Genomic DNA, 20,853 nt, shown 5'->3' with positions numbered 1-20,853 from the left:
AGTCTCTCATAAGTTCGAGCAGTCTATCAATTTATACTTGGAGGGTCTTTGCTAAGACGGCCTCGCCGACGAAAGGACAAAACCAGTATACTCTATTAACACTTAATAGGTTTTCAGTCCTTACTAATTCGGTACTCACCACAAGCCAAACACATATAGGAACTGTTTCTGGGGTCTATAGAGAGACCTTCAATCTTTGTCAAGTCATTTCTCTCCTACCTTCATATCTGGGTGCTGTGAGGTTATGGGAGATCTTGAAGCTGTTGTATACCTGTAAAGACTAGTCGCTATGAATAGCCAGGAGAGGGTCCATCGTGAAATATTCTATCCACATTTTGCTTCTAATGCTAGTGAGTAGACATTAGAAATAAATTTGTGTTCAAGTCCATTTGGAAAGATTCGGTCGTGTTTCCCTTTTTGCGAAGTACATGACCCTGCTGCTTCACCCCCGGTCATACGTCAATTGCTCAAACGCTATCATAACTTTGTTTATTTTTTCTTGAAATGATTCCACATCATTGCATTCTACCCGCCAGCCTAACCAAGTGACGATACAAGTGGCCATGCTGCAAACATCCCACAGCCTGTAGTGACGCGTCGTTACTATGGGTACTGGCAAAGTACTTCTGCATAGTTACGGCAAAAGACAAACACGCAACTGGACTAGACTTGCTGGGCGAGAGCTTGGGTAGAAACTCAGCGTACTATTCTCTGTTGCCAAAGCGAATAGCTATTTAGAACACAGCTGATTAGAGACTAGTATATCGTCTCGAAGGGCCATTCGGCAATGGCCTTCAAGGTTCCCGTTGAAGAGACGTTTGGAACTATCTATAGCAGCAGTTTCTGGTGCTACCTGCTTAACACAGCACATGATGGGCTGTTAATCTTGAACCTAAGCCAGATCTGATATAGTCTGGTGTCTTCAGGTCGCTGTTAGACTATTGGTCAACATAAGGGGTGTATCTTATTGCCTACTCCTCACCTCCATATACATATACTTAGAATCGCGGCGACCAGCAAGGCAGATGGTTTGCCGGCCGTGGCTACGGCCGAGAGGGCTTGAAGCGAATTTCACGGAGTCTTTAGCTCTGTCAACTTTTGTATAAAGCTCTGTAGAAGCTTGACTAGCCACATCGAGTCTGCAGCCAGGCCAAAGCCGAAATGGCGCTTCTCTACCTTCTCCGGAGCTAACCATAACGACAGGCCACCTAGGTCTATTACTAGCTATCCAGCTGGGATATGTTCTAGGTACCATGTGCTTTGCAGTGGACAGCTGTATTTCTACGTCAGCTATCTCAGGCTGACAGCTACGGTGAGCAACTCATGTGCCTTCAGCCAATCGGGATGACACCAACTCAAATTTTGTCTTTACAAAAAGGGTTTTTCATCCTTCCCAGGTCTACATAGCCCCCATCCTTCAAAAACATGCATTATCACGCCCAGTGCCTCAAGTATAGCCTGGTTCGCCTAGTACCTCTCTCTTCCTTTCAAGATAACATTCGGGGGAAGGGGGGGGGGGGGGGTGTTACTCTATTACATCATATTTGTACCTTCTAGTTCGCCGACACGGAACAACGACATCAAGTTATGTAACAGATATCACCCAAAGCACGGTAGCTGTAACAAGCTGCGTAAAGCCGCTGCACATGATTTCTATTTGACGACCAGGCCCTGTATGTGCATGGCCCTTCAGAGGAGTAGCTTGTTGGCACACGCAGTATATACGCCTGTAGGGCCACATTCCCATTTCCCAGTCAAGGGCAGTCTTGTAAAGGTAACAGAGCAGGCTTCATCAAAATATCATCCAATAATACCATCCATCTTGCCTTGATAGGCTGCCTCATGTAACAGATTTCTTTCTTCTCTTCAACATTTGACCTATAGCATCAGGGCAATCAGAAAGTTGATCAGACGAGTAAACCAGAAAAAGCCGTCCACCTCCATTTCCAAACGCTTCTAACCCTGATACGGAAGTTGTATGCTGCTAGCCCTCACAATATGTCACTTGCTTCGCAAGCGCCAATAAAGTATTCTACCACATAGCAAGCGAAACTAGCTGCCAACGTGTTAATTCCATGCATGATTCGATGTTCGATGTGTCTTCAATATACGACTATGTTGTATCAGCCTCAACTCGGGGAACAACATCAATGGTCACCGCGTTTCATCCATCGCCAAGCTTGCATCTATTCGGGTTATCGCATCGATCTCCAAAGTGACGAATGACGAGCACTTGAAGCTATGCCACTACAGTTTAAAATGACCAACACTAATGGCTCACGTTACAACGACCTTCTGGAGCCCTATGATCCAAACAACGAAGAGCCGAGATGAAGGCTTAAGGCATCAACTCAACCAAAGTTGACTAGACCCACGTGGAGGTACTATTCAACTTAGTGTAGTTGCCCAAAACTTAAATAATTTTAATATGCTATAATTCTCGGGTTGCTGTCCAAATGTGACAATCTAACCCGTAAAATACAATCCACTGCCATGAAGGCTCAGGCTTGGAGTCACTCGGCCGATGATCGTGGCAGTGTGCTTAAAAGACTATCAGCATCTCCTAGGGAGAGCACAGCAATACGTCATTAGGCTAGATACGGATAAGTACATGAAAAAAAAGCCTTCAATCCTTGGTTGAGAACATATTCTGACACTTGGGCGTGGGCATTTCTTCTTTGGTTGCTTTCTTCAGAACGTATATTTTTCATATGCACATGATCCCATGTTTCGTGAGCGGTTGTCGCTATGAGGGGTGAAGTAATCAGCTCTCTAAGCGTGAATACATCGTAGGCTTTCAATTCTGATGGTAGTGGTCTCTTGAGTCTGGTTCAAGTTGAGGCGAAGTCATAGCTGCAAGAAACGGAGTTCTAATTTCTGCAGGTCAAAATAAACATGCCCTCAGGAAGCTGGAAAAGGACTCAATGAACTTGGTGCAGTTTTCTTCCACTATCCATCCATTTGTTAAAGCAGATGAAGTAATAGTTGTTGGTGGAATAAACCTTCCTCACAATATTGTCCTGAAGTGTGTGAATATGAGGTTCAGAGCCCATGTAGCACAACACCAAGCGGCTAGGGTTAGCTACACACCTCGAGATCGTGTGTATCCTGCACGTGATCACATCTGATCAGTCCTCAACTGTGCCAATATGGAGAAAAACGATGATCTAAGATCATCAATCAGATGTATATTCTCGTAGGCCACTGCTTGACAAACACTTATAAGCTCAACATCAAGAAGCAAGATTTGTCTGCAGGTTTGTCGATGTGAGCTTGGGCAACAGGTTGCAAGGCTGCTGATTAGTAATTGCGCTATGGAGCCTGATTGGCCAGTAAATAAGCTTAGCGCACCTGAACTTTTTTTCCTACATACAGCCTTCTCTATTCAACATCAAGTAACTACATGTGAGCTTCGTCTCATAATTACATCACCACTCTCCAGAAACTTTATCGACGAAACCTGAGACATAACAAGGGCAGATTCCTGACCAGAAACTATTTCTTTCATTACAGAAGCTCATCAAAACTCACGCTTCAACTTCAAATCGCTATGACGAGCCTCAAGCGAGGAGGCGATGCCGATCCGCTGGCTGGTAGCATCTCTAGCAAGGTCTATGTGCGGTCGACACGCAGCGGCAAGGTGCAAAAGATCGTGAGGGAGGTCTATCTGCGCCAGGACATTCCCTGCTCATCAAAGCTGTGCAATCAGTGTTTCGATGTAGCGCCCAGAGATGCGCGGAACCATGGTACGTTTGACTCCCCCGGCCAGCAACATGAGGCAACAGTGTGTTAATGCTCCGTAGTCCAACCATTCATTCTGGCAGAAAAGCCGCTGGGCTCCAAGATCTTCCCCAACGGCCGGTATCTGCTTCCAGACACCAACATTCTGCTCAACGCCATGGACGTGTTTGAGCAGAGTGATGCGTTTTGTGACGTCATCATCCTGCAAACAGTTCTAGAGGAGCTAAAGAACCGCTCGCTACCTTTATACAACCGACTTATTGGTCTCATAAACAGTGAAGACAAGCGCTTCTATGTCTTCTTCAACGACTTCAGACAGGAAACCTACATTGTCAGAGGCGAAGACGAGAGCATCAATGATCGCAACGACAGAGCAGTCAGAAAGGCCGCTCAGTGGTATAACATGCACCTGGCTAAATGCCGCGGGAAAAAGATTCCGACCACTGTTCTATTGACCGACGACAAAGACTGCCTAGCCAAGTCCAAGGCAGAAAAGATTCCTTGCATGAAAATGGCCGAATATTTGTCGGGCGTTGAGGATGGCGAGCGGTTACTAGACCTTGTAGCTGAAATCCAGGCACAAAACAACGACTTTTCCAAGGTGGTTAAGATGCTGTATCCCGAGTACTACACCATGTCCAAGATGATGACAGGCGTAAAGAATGGCCTGTTGCATCAAGGAATCTTCAATGTGTCGCAATACAACTATCTAGAGGGCTCGATCAAAGTGCCGGCCTTCACCAAGCCCTTGATTATCCTCGGCCGAGAAAACATCAACAGAGCCATGGATGGTGACTTGGTTGTCGTCGAGGTACTTCCAAAAGAACTGTGGAAGACACCGACTACCACTATTGTCGAGGAGGACTCCATCACCAAGGATGAAAATGCGGATACTGAAGAGGGTGAAAACATCGTCTCTGCCAAGGAGAAGAAGGCTCTTCAGGACGAAGCCCGAAAGTTCCAAGCTAAAGGTGCGGAGAGCCAGGCCCAGCCGACAGCCAAGGTTGTTGGAGTGATCAAGCGTAACTGGAGACAATATGTCGGTCACATTGACCCCACCTCGGCGTCGAAGGGTTCGGGTCAGGGTCGCAAACAAAACAGTGTCTTCATCTTGCCCATGGACAAGAGAATACCCAAGATCAAACTGCGCACACGCCAAGTCTCTGAACTACTTGGCAAGCGTTTGTTGGTGACCATTGACGGTTGGCCACGCGACTCGAGACAACCTACCGGCCATTTGGTGCGCAGCCTGGGAGAGATGGAGACCAAAACAGCTGAAACTGAGGCTCTTCTTCTAGAGTGGGACGTGCAGTACCGCCCCTTTCCCAAGACAGTGTTGGACTGCTTGCCATCTGAGGGTCACGACTGGAGAGTCCCTGCCGAGACCAGTGACCCAGGCTGGAAAGACCGCGAAGACCTCCGTGGCTTACTCATTTGCAGTATCGACCCTATTGGTTGCCAGGATATTGACGATGCCCTGCACGCACGGCCACTACCGAATGGAAACTTTGAAGTTGGCGTGCATATTGCCGATGTATCACACTTTGTCAAGCCAGGCAATGCCATGGACTCGGAGGCTAGCATCCGCGGCACGACTGTCTATCTCGTTGACAAACGTATTGATATGCTGCCCCCTCTTCTAGGCACAGACCTCTGCTCTCTCAAGCCGTACGTTGAACGGTATGCCTTTTCGACGCTATGGGAAATGACCCCAGATGCTGAGATCGTCAATGTACGCTTCACTAAGTCGGTCATTAAATCTCGTGAGGCCTTTTCATATGAACAAGCTCAGCTCCGCATTGACGACGCTTCTATGCAGGATGACCTGACGGCTGGTATGCGGACGCTACTAATGATGTCAAAGAAACTGAAGCAGAAGCGTTACGATGCTGGTGCACTGAGTTTGTCATCTCCCGAAGTCAAGGTGCAGATGGAGTCCGAAACCTCAGACCCAATTGATGTCAAGACCAAGCAGCTGCTCGACACTAACTCTCTGGTTGAAGAGTTCATGTTGTTAGGCAACATCAGCGTCGCTGCGCGCATCTATGATGCTTTCCCGCAGACAGCCATGCTGCGTCGCCACGGCGCTCCCCCGCGCACCAACTTTGACGAGCTGTCAACACAACTGCGTGTCAAGAAGGGATTGGAGCTGCGCGTTGACAGCAGCAAGGCACTGGCTGAGTCGCTCGACAATTGCGTCGACCCCGCTAACCCCTTCTTCAATACGCTGGTTCGCATTCTCGCTACACGCTGCATGATGAGCGCTGAGTACTTTTGTGCCGGCACACAGGCCTACCCTGAGTTCCGCCATTACGGTCTGGCATCCGATATCTACACGCACTTCACATCACCTATTCGTCGTTACGCCGATCTGGTGGCCCATCGCCAGCTGGCTGCAGCCATTGAGTACGAGCCAGTGCACCCGTCGCTGCGCAGCAGGGGCAAGCTGGAGGCTGTATGCAAGAACATTAACGTGCGCCACCGCAACGCGCAAATGGCTGGACGCGCCAGCATTGCATACTACGTCGGTCAGGCGCTTAAGGGCCGCGCAGTCGACGAAGATGGCTACGTCATGCGCATCTTCAGCAACGGCTTCGTTGTGTTCGTGCCGCGCTTTGGCATCGAGGGCCTAATTCGTCTGCGCGATCTTGCTGACCCTGAGCCGGAAGCTGACTTTGATGCCGACAATTATGTTCTTAAGGTCAAGGGAAGCCTACAAGTGACGGTAGAGTTGTTCCAGGTTGTCAAGGTTCGGGTCAGCGACAGCAAGGATGAGGCCACAGGGAAGCGCGGAGTGAAGCTGGAGCTGCTCAAGGCGTAGGAGGAGGGTCATGAAAAATAGGAGGGCAGACGATGAAAGGAGAGTCAATAGAGCATATCATTTCTTAATCAATCACGTTCACTCACCACCATTACCACACAAGGACGGAGATTAATAAGCGTGTCATTTATATGCAAAATAATAGCCAGCCGATCTCTTTCTTCCGCTCTCTTCAAACAAAAACAAAATCCCAGAACACAAACAGAACAGAATCAAGGACGCCCAGACGCCGATGCTTTTCCTCTTTGGCATGTGCAACCATGTCAAAGATAGTCTTCTTCAGCTTTCATATACTCTCAGGCCACCAGCCAACTCGCGCATTTCCTCCACCAACTTCACTTGGCTCGCCCGCTCTACTCCTGCATGGCATCAGCAGCCTGGACAGGAGCGGAGTCATCTCCCCACAGCCCATCCAGCTTGAACTCGGCCGCCCACTCCGTAACGATCTGCTTCTGGTCAGCAGCGGGCTCATCGGCACTCTTTCCGGCTGATGAAGACACCTCAGTGATACCCTCAACAGCGAGCACGGGCGCCTCGGTCCAGCCCTGGATGCGGCCGTCTCTCCAGTCAGTCACCACGGTCATGGCCGCAGAGTTTAGGTTCGGGATACCACCGCGACCCAGGCGACCGCGCTTACGCGCCACCTGCACGAGGAAGTCGGTGGTGAGATCACCGCCGGAGCCAACCAGCGGGGGGATGTCGTACACGTCGAGCAGCTTTTCGAACAGGGCGGACTGTTCTGACAACTTTTGCAGCAACAAAGTGACGGCAGGCACCGGGTCATCAATCTGCTTGGGCGGGATAGCGTTGAGGAGCACAAGCTGGGCATGGGCCTGGGTAGCAGCAGCCATGGACACGAGGCTGCCGGCAGTCGATGTTGAGCGGCCGGTGGAAGGGAAAATGATACCGGGAGAATCAAGGAGTGTCAGCTTGCTGTCGATCTTGACCTGACGAATAGCGGTGGTCACGCCAGCCTCGGCGCCAGCAGGGCATGCGCGAGTCTTAAGACCAGCCTTGCCGCCCATGCGAGCCAGCAGAGCGTTAATGACAGACGACTTGCCGACGTTGGGGTAGCCGATAACACCGACAGACACGGCGCGCTTCAGCTGACGGCTGGAGGCGTAGGCCTTGAGGGCACGGAACAGCGCAGCGCTAGTGCTCTGCACAGTCATGTCCTTGTGAGTGAAAGTGTGGGCGTTGGGCGCAGGGATGCTTGCGCGCAGCGGCAGCGTAGGGAAGAAGCGGCGCAGGTGAGCCAACCAGTCGCGCAGCACCTTGGGCGGTACCAAATCGACCTTGTTGAGAATGAGAATCAGGCGCTTGCCACCGTTGGCAGCAGCCATGACGCTGCGTTCGACATCACGCGACCGCGTGCCCTCGGGGTCACGCGCATCCAGGACATACAGAACGACGTCGGCTTGCTCAACCACATCTTTGAAGACCTTGTCGTGGGCGCGGCGCGAGGCGGCCTGGTCGGTGCCAATCTCCATGTCAGAGCCCTCCTCGTCAGACATGTCGTCTTCGCTAGCAGCCAGTTGGCGCTCGTAGTCCTCGGCAGCGCGGCGAGCTGAGGCCAGCAAGGCAGCCATGGGGTTCGAATCGTCACCGCCTTCGTCATTCATGTCATCGTCGTCCCCGTCCATGGCGGTCTCGTCAAACTCGTCGTCCTCTTCCATCTCATCGTCGTCTCCAGTCTTGGCGCCCTTAACATCGCCAGCCCGTGCGGCTCTAGCCTCCTCCTTGCGGCGCTGTAGCTCATTTGCCTTCTGGATGCGGGTCTCTTCAATCTCTTGCAGAATCTTCTCCTTGTAGGGAAACAGGTTGGGAATACCAGGGTCCTTCTTCAGCTTCGACTTCCATTGCGGGTTCTTCTTGGCAAGCTTGCGGTCTTTGCGCTGTTTCGAGCTCGAAGCCTTCTTGATGTTTGCCCGCAGTCGAGTGGTCGACCGCTTGGACGTGGGCTCTGTTGGGAGGTACACAAGTGGTTAGCTAGGTTTCTGGATGGAGAGAAGGCCTGTTCGTGGTGTTCACAAGGACAGTTGAGCAAGACTTACTCTTAGGCTTGTTGATGTTGCCGGCCATCGTGTATCTGTATGTGTAGAGATTTGATAGATTTGATGTTGAGTTGGTCGGTCAATCCTCTCCAACGGCGGTCTTTCAATAGAAGAACCAGACAGTAAAAGAGATAATCACTATCGTTATACAATCGATAACCTTTGTCTTGAAGCCTTCCAGAGAATTGCATCCCACCAAAACATTTTTTTTCTGCCGCTATCCACTGACCCACTTTATACTTACCGCCTTTTGATACGGCAGTATCGATAACGATAACGATAACTACTATTTCTGCTGACTCATCACGCTTTTTGGTTTCAAGTTTCCCTTCACCACCACAAGTAGTTTCTATAGTCTCAAAGCCAGAGGTATTATCTTGTCAATCAGGCTCAGGGGAGGGTGTTTGAATATGAGCTTGTGAAACCACAGTTTACAGAATTGCATGTGAGCGAAGAGGTGAAATACCAGTCTTTCGAAAGGCTGACTCAATGGTCTTCCTTTTGAAAGCTTGGCTTCACTTCTTGAATTCAGCTTAGGAATTCTAGCCCCGTGATATTGATTAGGCCGTCTCGAACCATCACATCAAGAGCCTTTTCATGATAGTGCTTGTATGGCTAAAACCCCACGACATCAAAAGGCTGAAGAATATGTGTGGGGTGTGAAGGCAATGGAAAAGATATAATGCGGTGGCTCTCGCAACATTTAGTGAATTCAACCGTATGATGAGATCCGTGGTCATGAAGGACAAGAAGACAATAGATCCCAATAGACCGTGTGTGTTGATTAAAGTGTTCAATCCAAGCTAGGGAAAGCTCATCTTGAATATCCCAACTGCGAGAGAGCTATCACAGTATCTCCTTCAAGCTATGACGTGAGATACCAAATTGACATGTGTTGAGTTCCTGAGAAGATGAGGAAAGCTGGGGTCAATTTGCCGCTGAAAGAAATAGCCCCAATTACTGCAACCAACTCTCGATTCTCAAGCAGACTGAGAATCTGAGCTATCTTCCTCTTTGCGATGCAGAGTTTATCTTTTCCAATAGTCATGTCTCTTCATGAAGCGGTGGTCCAATTCCTTGAATTTGTCGTTGCCATGTACTACGAGATACTTTAAGATTGGGGGCGACCTGAATGATTTTAGCGTCTGGATATTCTTCCGTATATTCAATAGCCTTCTGCAACCGTTTTTCAAGTTCATTCATATTCTTGCAGTATGTGGTAATTAACATATTTGCGAATAGCTTGAAATTCAATGAAATTGGCTCGTGTTGGTGATTGGCTCACGTTAGTGACGAGCACCACAACTCAAAGTAAACTTGAAACTAACAAAAAGTGGGGCGTGACACGAGTGCCACATTCAACGGAACGAGCTCGGCAGAAAAGTGGAGCCACAAGGTCCCGACGGCGTCCTAAGCCAACGGCGGAAACGATAAATGCCCGCTCCGCTGTGGCGGAGGCTTGTTCCCAGGGTTGAAAGACGGACCTTCCTTCTTTGGAATAACACCCCCTGAGCGAGCGCAGCGGGATCCTAGGTTCACGGGTCTTGCAACGGAACTATTAGCTGACCGCGTGAGTCAGCAGCTAAAGGCAAATGTAAGATCCCAAAAAAAACTTGTCGCTTGAAGGCAGTTCTACATATAGATATGAGATACAGGTACAGGTATCACTAGCGTGATCATTGCAACAATCAATGTACTCTTTGCCGCCAGTGCAAGCAGCGGAAGTGCGGTTGTTAGAGGGGGGGGGGGGTTTCGGTCATTATCTCAAAGCGGTAGGTCCGTCTTCAGCCCGTGAACTAGTCAAAGTCTCCCGTCAATATATTTCTTGACACGGGCCGTCTACGGCTAATAATCCCAAAGCAGTTCCTCCGCTGGTGATGTCTACACGCTGCCTCAGAGGGGCCGCAAAGTTGGTTCCTTTACTCAGCCGCCACGATCACATGAGACTGAATGCGTATATAGCAAGTGCCGACCACCTCGATAGTTCTGTTGCTTGACAATATTTTTTTCTTCAGCCTTGCCTCTTAAACCATCCTCTCGTTCTCTCTTTTCACGTCTACCGACAGTCTTTTCGTTCCTTCTTTACTTCTCTTCACACCATGCCTTACACTACGGAATCGGCCGAGGCCACCTTCGATGGTTTTTTGTTTGATATGGATGGAACAATTATTGACTCGACCGAAGCAATTGTGAGTCATTGGAACATGTAGGTTGCTTTCTTTTATCTTCCTTCTTTCTGAGGTGTTTCTTTGTCTTTGTAACCTCTAACACGCTGTTGTGTAGGATTGGCGAAGAAATTGGTATCTCTGCCGAGGTTATTCTCCAGACTTCACATGGCCGTCGTAGCTACGACATGTTCAAGATTCTGAAGCCTGAGCTTGCCACATGGGGTTGTAAGATTCTCTAAAATACCGAAGAGAGCGAACATTAGTTTTGTGAGATGAAGAAAAAGTCGCATATACTAACCTGTATTTCTACAGATGTGCGTGGAGTTGAGGGCCGCATCCCCGAGAAGTGGGGTGACGGCGCCGTGGAAATCCCGGGTGCCCGTGCGCTTATCAACTCCCTCATCAAGGAGGAGGCTCCCTGGGCCATTGTGACATCTGGAACAGAGCCTCTTGTCAGTGGCTGGACCAAAAAGTTGAACCTTCCCCAGCCCAAGGTCCTGGTGACGGCCGAATCTGTTGACAATGGAAAGCCCGATCCTCAGTGCTATCTGATGGGTCGCGAGAAGCTAGCACTGTTCAGCGCTAACAAGCAGGTTCTGGTTCTTGAGGACTCGCCGGCTGGTATCAAATCTGGTAAGGCAGCCGGGTGTAAAGTTGTCGGTCTTGTGACGAGCCATACCATTGAGCAGGTGGCAGCAGCAGACCCAGACTGGATTGTTGAGGATTTGTCATCCGTCAAGGTTGTCAAGAGTGAGGGTGGTGTTGTCACTCTGGAGTTTGCCAACCTATGGAAGCCTTAAATTGGGCTGGTACTTCCCAAAGTTTGCCCGAGTCACAAATACTTGAATGGCGTACATAGAGCAATCCATACCATCTCAAGAGGCCTATACAAGCCATCCCGCTTCATATCCCTGTCCTTTAGCATTGAATATACACTTCACGTCTCTTGATCGATCCTTTTTGCCAATGTCATGGAGCTGTTACCTTTCGGATACCCCGCCATAAGCCCCTCGGCCAGATGCTCACATTGCCCGAGTCGTAGCATCCCCCTTTGCCAGGAACTAACTGTGAAGGGCTACTTTTATCAGGACAAAAAAGAGTAGGCCGGTGTGATCCGCCTCTTCTAAGTTAAATATATGAACCTAGAATATTGGTCACCTTATTGTGGGCTTACTGTGGGGGTTACGTTGAATGTGGTCACTGATCAACCGGGTGGTTCTTAAGGTTATAGGGGCTCTTCAAGGGGTGCCTTAGACTTTAACTAGATTGGTGTCTAGTTAGGGTACCTTCTTCCCTATAGGGTACTTTATCCATCCCTATATACACGATGCGCCAATATCTAGGTACTAGTAAAGCTCATCACCATTCTTTCTACTTACACCAGCTGGAATGATGCGACTTTCAGAGCCGAAAGAGTTCCCTAGATCAGGCCATGTATATAGACTGATTCGTATAAACAACAATGAAATGGTGCCCATCATCAATCGACGCGAAGCCAATGACACAACTGACGAACTGCGAAAGTGCTAACACAGGCTGATATGTCTAAAATAAGATCTCATAATTTTGCTATACCACAAGCCAGTGCGACTGCTTCGTGCGCACTCAGCACCTGCATCTGTTCCTACAGCATTGCACACGCTTACCTGTGTTCCGAGCCGAAGCTGCCCAGCGACCTATTTCCGTTCTCGGTACCTGCATTTGGCACGTCACAACCACCCAGCGAATTTGGCCCGAATCGCTTTCAGGGGTATCTGTTTTTTTTTTCCTCCAGTCACAAGCCGACGGAGACAAAAAAACGAGACTGTTGTGCGTAGTTCAAAGGCAGGTTGCAGCAGCTCGTAGCCTTTGTACGAGAGCCACAGGTACAGAAACTTCAGCTGCATAGCTCGTGATCCGGGGTATCAGAGACATGTAGCTTGTTACTAGCCAAGAAAAAAAATGCTAGAGATTTGGCTCAAGATGAGACAAACATAGCGACAGGCGCATTGTACTACCTCACTCGTCTCGTGTAACTTGGGCGTACTTCACACATCATGTCTAAGGTAGGGTTATTGTATGGTTTTCTCTCGTGATACCATTAGGGTTCTGGCTGAAATGTCCTGTGCTGCTTTTCTGTACTTGCATTCAGTGTAGAAACCAAAGCGGCATACTTGGCTTCAGCTCAAGGTTCCTACTTTCACTCCTTTGTTTTAATCTACCCTTTCGGATACTGCTACAAAGGCTTTGTCCCGGAGACGCGTTACCGGTGGTGGCTGAGCTGTTGAAGATAACAGATTCGGCGTAGAGCAACAGAGACAAGCTTGCCACAAGATATCAGGAACAGATATCACAAGCATCCAAGAACGTCAGGAGCAAACGAGAGTAATGAATACACGATGGAGCGTGGGCATTGAGGTCAATGAGGGAACGACGGTTGAGTTTGATGCGTTTCAAAAAAGGGCGTGGCCGTATAGCCGTCGTCATGGTGGATGCTATTACTCGGTAGCACTCTTCTATTACGATCAGCTCTCGCATTTAACACCCTTCTATCTCGTGCAGTCAATCTTCTGGCAACAGACGAGTAGTACATACACGATGCCTCTTGATGCGTTTCGCCTCCGCCGACGACCATTACCACTCGGTCACTTGGCTAGCTCTCCCTTGAAACTCCCGAGCGACTTCAGGGCACACAAGACTCTGGGTGTGCCGTCTAATAGGATCTCTAAGTCTTTTTGTTTATTGATCTATCCCTTCTTTTTCACTGCTCCCTAAAGCCTGACGATAGACGATGAATAGAGAGAAAGGCTCTTTTTCTTACCTTGGAAATTTTGCGTACGCTCAGCAAGCACTGGATGATATCTTGATCGGTACTACGAGGCACCATACAACACCAACTAGTAAACAAGCATTTTGTGTCAGATGTGTACATGAAAAACTGCTAGACGAAGCAAACAAGCCACATCGTCCGTTTATGCCAATGCATTTTCCGAATCAGTCACATCTCTCAAGGTCACGCATACAGCGGCTTATTCATTGAGTTACCCTGATAAGTGCAAACACCATGGACAAGTAGATAACCCTAGTTATTCCATACTTGCAGTCCAGTAAGCACACGATTTAAGAAATACCCCCTTGCACAACTAGAAAAAACAATCCCTGTTTTCAATCAAAGAATGATTTCTCATCGCAACAATCGTAACGGCTGGCAAAAGGGTAGTCAGTAACCCTAGCCCAACCCACCTATCTGTCATGTCGTCAAAAGCGTGTGGTCCCTTGTTCCCTGCCACTGCCTTGTGGGTTCGGCCTTCCCTTCTCTGCACTTTCTCTTGTCATGTAGAGATCTTTTGAACATTTTTACGTTTAGCGTGTAAACCCGGGTTAAAGCGAAGCCAAAATCCCATCTCAAGGCAAGGGGTGGGGGGAAGACACAGCCCGTGAGAAAAGAGATGGGCGCCGCGACAAGAGCCTGGGCCGACCAAGAGGAAGAAGGCAGTGATGAGGGGTCGCACAATGGAGACGACAGACGACAGTTTGAGTGATCGACGCCGGGGGTCTGGTCATACACTTATACACTTGGCTTACTTTCGCAGGTTGTCTGGATGTTCTAGACTTGCGCCTGGTTCTCACTTTTGGCAATGGCAGAGCCGATCAGTTGAGAGAGAGAGGGGGGGGGGGGGGGTAACACCCACAGAGCTGACTTTTTCCAATCCTACTTGTGTATAAATATCAGCTGGGCTTGGCTGTGCCTGGTGTGTATAGCGAGCTAGGCTCGGCCCAGGTGAATTATTAGGCAGACTAGAGCCAAAGTTGCGGCTACCGGTACGGGTCGCGATGGGGACATTTATCTCAAGTCGGTGCTCTCCGATACCAGCTGGTGTATAGTGGCGAATAAGACCGTAAACCATGGTTGATGCTTTCAGGAACCATAGAATAGGAGTAGGCGCCAAAGCATCCACCTGCTCTCTCTGAGTCCTCTGCGCATTTTCATCCTTTTGTTCCTGACAACGCTTCACTGGCACTCCACGTGCTTTTTTCAAGAGCTAAAAGAGAGCTAAGAGAAGAGGACCCTGAATTGGGCTGGCCTGGCCTGGCTTGGCTTTCCTGTGCCTTGGCCTCTCCGGAAATTCCAACAAGCGAAAGGAAAGCCACATGGCCCAAGGGATGGAAGAAGATAAGTCCCCACTTTTACCATTATGTAGCTATGTACTCATTACCTGGGTTGCTCTGCTATGTAATGATTTTGCACCAGGCTTGTAAAGATTTTTGGCAACTGCTTTGGTTGCAATGCAGCTACGACTCGAGTCCAAGTTTCCCGAGTCCAAATGGGCGTTGCGTGATTGCTTTTGGTGTTTCTTGTCGTGATTATACAGCTCTTTTTTTTCCTCAACCCCAAATCCGGGTCTTCTCTTTCGTCAAGTTGCCTTAAGCTTTGTTGCCCTTGCTTCGAGGCAGATTAAGAGAGGGAGGAGGGACGCATAATCTGGCCTGACATGAGGAATGCCTTCTTCTCTCCAAGTTTCCATCTTCTCGTCTCACTCTCTCCAAATTTCTCCATTTCCATTTCTTTTGTTCTGTTCCTTTTTCCGACGCCCGCTGGCCGTTGCCGAAACTGCGAGATGTACAAGGCACAGTGGACAGAACGAATAAGACCTCTTCCCGAAGAAATTGCATTTTACCTGAATCTATGCATGTGCATAGGTAATTGATAATGTAATAATGCCCAGCACAAGTAACTATATAAACAAGTGAATGCATGTGTACTCGAGTATGCTTGTACTTGTACATCGGAGTAACTTGGCATGCCGGCTCCTTGGTGGTATCAATCTCGCGAGAACGGCTTTGATCAATGCACACCGTCCGCATCTTCGTCATAAGCCCACGTGAACAAGGACAAGCAGCAGCAGGAGGAGAGTGTACCAAGAAAGAGAATAAAATGTACACGCGGTTGTCCTTGGCGGCTATGTTCCTACATGCAGTGTATAAGATTACATGTTAACCTGCCCTGAATTCTAATTGATTTCTAGAAGCTCTTGCGCAGATCCAGAGCCAGGCTTGGTATTCTCAAGGGGTGCTTATGCTGTCAGCCTGGGTAGCAGTGTGATGGGGATATGTTGTCCCGAGCAAATGACCAACTACTTGTGTTCGCAGAAATTATAGTCGATTCTACCTACTAACTACTTGTATTTTGTAATTGATATGTCACTGATACATGTAAATTGTGAGGGTCTGGACTGGTGGTATAACTCTCACATGGATAGCAGATGCATAGTATCTCTCCGTCTGCCCACCCATTATTCCTCCCTTAGCGCCCAGGCTCACGAGCTTGCGGAGAACAACCTCAACAAAAAAAAGAGGCTGGCTGGCGCTCTTGTTACCAAAGAGGTGTTTTTTTTTGACTCCTTGTTACCAGGATTTCCTCATGTGCTGGGCCGGTCATACATCTCTCCGTCACCACCCACGTGAATCCTGGTATCCTTATGCTTGCTGGATACGCTCGCTTGCTCGCTGCTGGCCTTGTCGGCTCGATCAAGGCCGTCTTGACTTGTCATCTGCTTCTGACCGGGGAAGAGCGCTCAGAGACAGAGGCATCCCATCATCCTTGCCTTGTTCCCTTCTCCATGGTAACCCCCCATGCCACGCTCCTTGTCCTTGTCCACGTCGTCTTGTTGTCTCTTCTCCAGCCATCTTGGCAAGCTAAAAGGTTAGACGGAACCCATTCTCGTTTTGTTCTCTGCCCCTATGGGGCTTCCTTTACGGGTGAATACACCTTTTCTCTTGTGCGTAGCATTCTAACTCCTTCTCTACATCTTAGTGTGGAAGGAAAAACGACCAAAGGTCCTGTCATGAGGTTTCTTGGCGAGATGCTCTATGGTTTTCTTTTTCTTTCTTGTCTTCACACGTGGCTGCGCGGACCACATAGCGCCCTGGAAGTAAGACATTAGCCTAGAGAGGGACAGAACAACGACCAAGCCTGGGAATGCAAAAACTCGATATTGTTGCCTAGTAATAACGACTGCATTGTCCTTGGATGGTCGATATATACAACGCGTCGCATGATGTTGACGCACACATCTTGAATTGTGTCTGCTATATATAGCCCAATCTCTAGGCACCACGGCAATGTAGTGCCATTGTGCACTGCCGGGGCTTTGTCCGATGTGTTGGCCTATGTCCCCGTTATTTTATTATCGAGACGTCAGATGAACATTGGTGGGACGTGCTCCAGCATAGCAACCACTTCACCAACGACATGATATGGATGAAGCAGTCGGTATTTTATTGTGGGTTTATTCTCTCCTTGTTCTCAGCAGTTGTTTCCTTGCATCCCCCCTAAGGACAGACGATAATATCCCGTACAAGTGCGTCTCATATCAGGCCGTTTTTTAGCGGACAGGATACTCACCACGCGCGACGCTGGACAGATCTATGCAGGCGTAGCTGTCTAAAAATTGGTCTCCTTTTTTGAACAGACCAAGGCAGGTCGCTTGTTCTTGTCTGCATTGAGCCATGTCTCCGGCACAAACTGCATCTAACTCAAGGGAGGCATGGCAAACCCCGAAGCCTGCAGTAAGACCCCGTTGCATCAAGCGTGGTGGCATCAGTACCGAAAAAAAAAAAAAGAAAAAGAAAAAGCAAGATGTGAACAGCGAGTGAAAAAAAAAACCTGACCTGCGTCTTTGTTAGGACAAGTGCTGATCCTTGACCAGATTTGTTGTCTCGGTCTCAGTCACAGTCTCAGTCGTGGTTTTGGCTAGGGTCCTGTAGAGTAGAGCAGATGACCAGGCATATTCCATCACTACAGCCAGCGAGGATGACGACTGGCTCTATGGTATGATGCTTGTTTGACAGCGTCTTCCCCGACCGTCCCTTGGTGATTTTGGCCTTGCGAGAAGCCAAACGTACTTTGATTTCCACGCACAACCTTGCTGGCAGTCTTTGGTGTACCTCTCCTATTTCTCTATGGTGGCCAGAAGAGGGGTAGGAGAAAACTCAAGCGCCCGATGGCTTCCATGGCGGCCGGCTACAGTTGGGAAGCGACCCTTGCTTGTTGTGGAAGACAAGGACAGCCTATGCTGGCAGGAAAATGAGAAAAGAAAAGAAGCCACGGAAAACGGGGCCATGGAAGAATTAATCAACAAAAGGACCTCGATCGAGCCTACGACAACTTAGCTGCATGCTATCCGCCTTCTCGGATCTGGAATCCCACCGAAGCTCTGTAGTCGAAGCTTTTGGGCGGTGATGGGCTTCTTTTTCGTGGCGGGGCTTGCGTTGTATCGCTGTGCCTCTTGGCTGGACCCGAAGTTGAAGTGGGTTGTGTTTGTTGGATTGGCGACAGCCGTGGAATGTCCAAGATGGAATGGAAGAGGTGGCCCGGGCTCAAGGTGGAGCGTCCTGGAGGAAGCGTGGAGGAAGCGTGGTTGGCAGGCGCTGCTGCCAGTTGTCACGGGCCGCAGAGAGTGGAGTCGGTGCCACGCAAAAGGAAGAGGAAGGGGTGCATCTGATATGCGCGTTGTCTCTGGCTCTGGGTGCCCCTTTTTTTCTTTTTACTCGGGCGAGTGTAGACATACAAATGTTTTCCCGTATAAACATGCCGAGACAGGATGGCATGTTCGACTACAAGGCCAAGGGGTTTTTTTTTTCTTGAAGCGCAGCATCTGTTCTGCTGCCAACTTTGGTGTGGTGGGAAGATCACACGCAGTAATCAGGGTATGCAACCCTAACATCGCCGCATAACTGGCTTTCCTAGCAACTCTCAAGCGCCACCAGCGCGCCCTGAAACATTACCGTGTTCCATCGCTTTTGCCACCGCGATGCTGTCAGTCTCGTTGTTTGTAGGCTTAGTACAGTGGCTAGCATCTTACTGCTTGCCACATCAGGCAACTAACAAGTAAGTGACTAGTGTATGTATGTATGTTCACGATAAAAAAATCAGGCTTGCACATAGCCAGAGCGGCAGAGGTTTGTCTTGCGGCCCGCTGCCCTTCAGCCCAGCACGAACAAACCTTGTGTGTGTGTGGGTGGGTGGGCCTAGCAGGGGAAGCTGGGACGAAGTGGAGCGTCGTTGGCATGGCAGACAGGTATGGATGCGGATGGGATGGCGATGCGAGTTATGTGATGCTACTTGCACCTGAGCAGTGCGCTGACTGACTGACTGACTGCATGTGCAGGTGGTTGTCTGGCAGCTGGACCCAGAACATCCCCCCGTGGGCTTGTGCAGCCCGAGTGGCTCGTGTTTGCTTGCTTGGGCCGTCTTTCAAGGATAGGACGAAGCTACGTCCACACTCTCTTTCTCTCTGCTGCCGCTGGTGGTGTGCGTGCGAGGTGCACGAGCGAGCTTTAGGCCTATATCATCCCATCATTGACCCACCACGAGCGGCCTGGTGAGGGGGCCCTGGATAAACACACCCGGGGCCTGGCGCAGAATTTGGGCTACTTTTCCTTTCTTGTCTGCTTGTTTGCATGCCATCATGTGGCTTTGGCTGGTCTGAGCTCCTGAGCTTTGAGCCTGGCGAGCACACAGAGAAAATTTGTCCCCGGTGGTGTCTGGTATCTTTTGTGTCAAGGTCTTTGCCTTCTCCTCTTTGCCACCTCTTTTCCTCCCTCCGTGTCTTGTCTCGTGAGTCTGGCCAGCCATAGCCAGGAGCCGTGGGCTTTCTAAGATGGTGGGATTTACATAAGACCACAGATGTGCTTGTAAGATGCTGGCACTGGCAGTGGGGGTCGGACCCAAGAACACCTCTCGTGTGAGATCATGACACCGACTGCGCGGATAACCTTTTTAACCAAGCGAGAGCACGGCAAACTTGCAAGTATGTCTGCTCAATCCCCGAAATTGAGCACCTTTCCCACAGCCCGTACCTGCACACGCGGCCGTTTTATGCCTCTTTTCATCTCTGCCCATGTACAAGTAGACAAAGCGCTTGGCCCCCTGCTCGCTCTGGCTTGTCCTGCTTTGTGCCGCATCGTGCTGTGCCTCTCCCAATCATTTAGGATAATGTATCCTCGCCGGTAATACATTTACACTGCCTCAAGTGTTAAAGTGCAACCACCACAGCCTATGCAGGTACGCTCAAACTTAAAGTCGGATCCGACTCCATGTGTATAATGGCACTTGTTATAATTACACACGTTGATTCACAGGTGGCTATCGTAGTTGGTTATTCAGTAATAGTTACAAGAACTTGTATACAGAAGGCCACAGCGTAAGCTGTGGCCTTGGTCTTCCCCAGATCTCCCGGGCGCGGGCGGGCTCATTGTGCGCGCCTTGAAATGTTAAGCTTATTGTGGGTTTTCTTTTCTACATGCCATGATAGGCCAGAGCTCAGAGACAGATAGGCAAACATGTCTCTTCTGTGGCCTTTCAACAAGCGAAGAATCTGGTGGTACTAAAGGTCAGCTCAGCTTTATGTTGTGCTTGTCGACATACTCGGCCGTAGACTTATTCAGTTGGAGTTACTCTTCCTCCCCCCCCTCCCCCACCACCAAAGAAAGGAGAGAGTTGATGCCACAGGGGCTTCGTCTTGTATCCATACAGCCAGTTCCAGACGCCCTGGGCCAGGGCTCTAGGCCAGCCTAGGGGCGTTTTTTTTCTTGGTCATAACGAGCTGGTCCTATTTGTACAAACAGACATGTTCCGCCATGTAGTAAAAGTTTCAGCCTCTTTTCTTGTGCTTGCAAGGTGTATCGTCTGGTCTTTGTAAAAAGGCCTCACCTCGCAACTAAGCACACTGAAAGAAAGGACTACGGAGGGAGAAGAATAATAGCAGGTCCTACGCTCGGCCTTGAAAGCAGCGCCCAAACTTCGGAGAACAATGCTCGAAATAGGAAAGGCCAGTGTGGTTGTGTCGCAGGCATAGCCCTGTCAGACGCTTCTAGGCCCTGCGCATGAAAAAATCGTGGTAAAATGACCGGCATATGGGACCATCTTTCAGCGTTCCCTCAAACCAGTCCGGTGGGATGGAGAGGAGAGGGCACACGAGGACCACCGTGATAGAGCTAAGGATTCAAGCTTTGGCCGGAGGGACTTTGAGGTCAGCTCTGTGAAGACCAAAAGGGATATCGGTCTACAGGACTTATTGCCAAGGCC

General features: G+C 49.5%; 3 protein-coding genes across 3 annotated transcripts; 2 read left to right on the top strand and 1 right to left on the bottom strand.

Annotated features, from left to right (window-relative positions):
- Nucleotides 1–3,550: 3,550 nt before the first annotated feature.
- On the top strand, nucleotides 3,551–6,562 carry BROUX77_007871 (uncharacterized protein; the record flags this gene model as incomplete). The annotated part of the gene is made up of 2 exons (XM_073753012.1): nucleotides 3,551–3,746; nucleotides 3,804–6,562. 2 exons carry the CDS (start codon nucleotides 3,551–3,553, stop codon nucleotides 6,560–6,562), a joined length of 2,955 nt encoding a protein of 984 aa, XP_073602164.1.
- Nucleotides 6,563–6,915: 353 nt separating this feature from the next.
- On the bottom strand, nucleotides 6,916–8,644 carry BROUX77_007870 (uncharacterized protein; the record flags this gene model as incomplete). Its single annotated transcript, XM_073753011.1, has 2 exons — nucleotides 6,916–8,525; nucleotides 8,617–8,644. 2 exons carry the CDS (start codon nucleotides 8,642–8,644, stop codon nucleotides 6,916–6,918), a joined length of 1,638 nt encoding a protein of 545 aa, XP_073602163.1.
- Nucleotides 8,645–10,715: 2,071 nt separating this feature from the next.
- Nucleotides 10,716–11,584, top strand: BROUX77_007869 (uncharacterized protein; the record flags this gene model as incomplete). Its single annotated transcript, XM_073753010.1, has 3 exons — nucleotides 10,716–10,822; nucleotides 10,900–11,009; nucleotides 11,097–11,584. The coding sequence occupies 3 exons, from the start codon at nucleotides 10,716–10,718 to the stop codon at nucleotides 11,582–11,584; spliced, it is 705 nt and encodes a 234-aa protein (XP_073602162.1).
- Nucleotides 11,585–20,853: the final 9,269 nt, after the last annotated feature.

Source organism: Berkeleyomyces rouxiae (assembly GCF_048999995.1).
Source record: "Berkeleyomyces rouxiae strain 22BRR77 chromosome Unknown BrBRR77_ptg000012l, whole genome shotgun sequence".
Lineage (NCBI taxonomy): Eukaryota > Fungi > Ascomycota > Sordariomycetes > Microascales > Ceratocystidaceae > Berkeleyomyces > Berkeleyomyces rouxiae.
Note: the sequence above shows the minus strand (reverse complement) of the source record. Positions and strands in the feature narration are given on the sequence as shown.